The 2,628-nt window shown below is 40.0% G+C and overlaps 1 protein-coding gene across 1 annotated transcript in view; it reads left to right on the top strand.

Moving 5' to 3' along the window:
* Nucleotides 1-2,628, top strand: part of LOC106872926 (fatty acid synthase) — a 29,546-nt gene that overhangs the window by 13,253 nt on the left and 13,665 nt on the right. Inside the window, exon 8 of the mRNA XM_052965913.1 lies at nucleotides 2,398-2,481. Coding sequence (XP_052821873.1) covers nucleotides 2,398-2,481 — 84 coding nt within the window. The remainder of the gene's footprint in view (nucleotides 1-2,397; nucleotides 2,482-2,628) is intronic.

Below are 2,628 nucleotides of genomic sequence, written 5' to 3'. Positions count from 1 at the left end.
GGAGGCGCAATGGCCCATTGGTTAGGGCAGCGGACTCGCGGTCATAAGATCGTAGTTTCGATTCCCAGACCGGCCGTTGTGAGTGTTTATGGAGCGAAAACACCTAAAGCCCCACGAGGCTCCGGCAGGGAGTGGTGATGAACCCTGCTGTACTCTTTCACTTCAGCTTTCTCTCTTCTTGTTTCTGTCGTACCTGTATTTCAAAGGGCCAGCCTTGTCACGCTGAATCTCCCCGAGAACTACGCTAAGGACACACGTGTCTGGAGTGCTCAGCCACTTGCACGTTAATTTCACGAGCCGGCTGTTCCGATGATCGGATCAACTGGAACCTTCGTCGTCGTAACCGATGGAGTGCCACGACGACGTTTTTTTACATGGATAAACCGTGGTGAACTTCCATAACTAAATGCATTTACATATTTTTTCCAGCTGCTTACGTAATGCTAATTACTTTCATATAATGTTTGACAGATTTCTTTGCTCCTTCGTTGTTGTTGTTGTTTTCTTTTCTCTCTTATAGAGAAAGGATGAGCAGAAGGGCATCAATTAATGTTTGTATTCAGAATGGGCCATTTATTACCATTTAATTAAAACACAGCTTTTCCAGAGAGAACGCAACAATTAAAGCCAGTTATTTAGGGGTAGAAATTCCTCCCACCCAGCTACCAGTTACCCTGCGCACTGCTACGGCTCCGTGGTTAAATTCATTTCGCAATCACGTAGTTCTGAGTTCAATTCCATTGAATGACTTCTTGAGAAAGTGCCTTCTACCGTGGCCCTGAGTTGATCGATAGTCTGGTAGAAGGAAACTGCAAAAGCCCTTCATGTGTATTATAGAGTTCCTCTTATAAGATATAAACTTTGACGAGAAATCGAAAAACCTGCATCTTCGAAACAAAATCTCTTACAATATTTGTTCTGCACAAAATTTCAAACACTCCCTGGCGTTCTCACTAACAGAAATACAGAAACCCAGTGATTGATCCATTGACAACCTCTCACAAACGATACTATTGTTCATCAACTACAATATGTAAGCTAAGAAGTTATTGGGTACGTTTATTACAATTACAACCGTCTTGAGACGAATGCAATATTTTCTATCGTCTTCTGGAGCATCTCTCTTCAGTGTGGTTTGTTTTCTTTTCTGGACTCTTCCTGGGGAAGCAGTGAGTTGGACAAAACTGTTCTTCTTTGTACCTCTTGCCGCGATGTAGGTTCTTGCCCAGGCGCTCTTTGAAGACCTCCACATCTACACCTCACAAATCTCTGAAGATGTTTGCCAGAATGTTGAAATGTCGTGGACTCCCGAAACCCAAGCCGTTCAGATCGGGGGTTGGTATAGCTTTCAATTCCAAATGTGGGAGCGAGATTTTCCAAGATCTCTTTCACGCTTTCTTACGAATGTTTTCCAAACAAGGATTGAGGCTGCCGTGACATAAGGGACTACAAAAAAAAAAAGGAAACGAAGGGGCCAACATTTTTTTAAAATCTGTCGATTGACAGAAAGCTTAAGACTGAATATCAGAGACCAGAGGAAAACAAGATGATAGTAGTGAGTTCCTGATAGCAGCGGTTCGAGGAAAAGAGCTATTGGAGTAAAAAGACTTACGGCTAAGAAGCAACTCAACAGAGAAGCGATGTACCGAGAAACTGAAGCTAGCGATACGTTTAAAGGTCTTAACATTATATTTACATTATTTACATTTGACGGATATTTGTCCTCATCTTGTTTGTTAACACAACGTTTCGGCTGATATACCCGCCAGCCTTCATCAAGTGTCTTGAGGAAATTTCAAACCTGGGTTCTCATTCCTAAAGTATCTGACAATACTATTATTATTATTGTTATTATATTCAGGTCACTGCTTGTCCTCATCTTGTTAACAACAAACAAGATGAGGACAATTATCCGTCAAATGTAAATAATGTACATAATTCCTCATCTCTTAAATATAGAACTGGATTATATTTAACCAGAAAGATCATCAGAACAACGACCATGGAAATACTTATGGAAAAGATTCAACGGAAAAAGGCACGAAATGGCGGTGGGAGCAAATGAAAACAAAAATAGTTTGGACAAAATTTTGTTTCACAGGAGGAAGCCAGAAAGTCCACCAGTGGGAGATTACACCCGTTTTGTGAGGCGGGTAAATAGTAAAATTTTACCAGTTGTTAGAACTGGGTGCCATTTTGTCTTTGATGTCCTTAATATCCTAAAACAGAATAAGATCTTTCATCCGAGTTAATTAGAAATACTGTATGAAAAATTTGACCATTAAATAAGTCTCATTTGAATCGTTAATTTATTCAGGAAAACGCCGGATTGCTTACAACTTGCTTTCTTCACTCTCGCATCCAAATACTTAACTTTGGCACCGTTTTGTATTACAGGTGGAAAAATTGGTATCAATTGTTTTGGATTCGGGGGTACTATTGGTCACGTGATTCTCCAACGATGTGAAAAGATTCCGAAGAGTATGAATTTTCTTTTTTACCTGTTGAATTATCTTTTAATATAATTAGTAGTCTGTCTGTGTCGCTCTTTCTCTTTTCCTCTGTTTCTCTCTATTTTCCTCTGTTTCTCTCTATTTTCCTCTGTTTCTCTCTATTTTCCTCTGTTTC

The sequence above is a fragment of the Octopus bimaculoides genome, chromosome 2, assembly GCF_001194135.2.
Source record: "Octopus bimaculoides isolate UCB-OBI-ISO-001 chromosome 2, ASM119413v2, whole genome shotgun sequence".
Classification (NCBI taxonomy): Eukaryota; Metazoa; Mollusca; class Cephalopoda; order Octopoda; family Octopodidae; genus Octopus; species Octopus bimaculoides.
The sequence above is the reverse complement of the archived record's forward strand: the minus strand, read 5'-3'. Positions and strand labels throughout refer to the sequence as shown.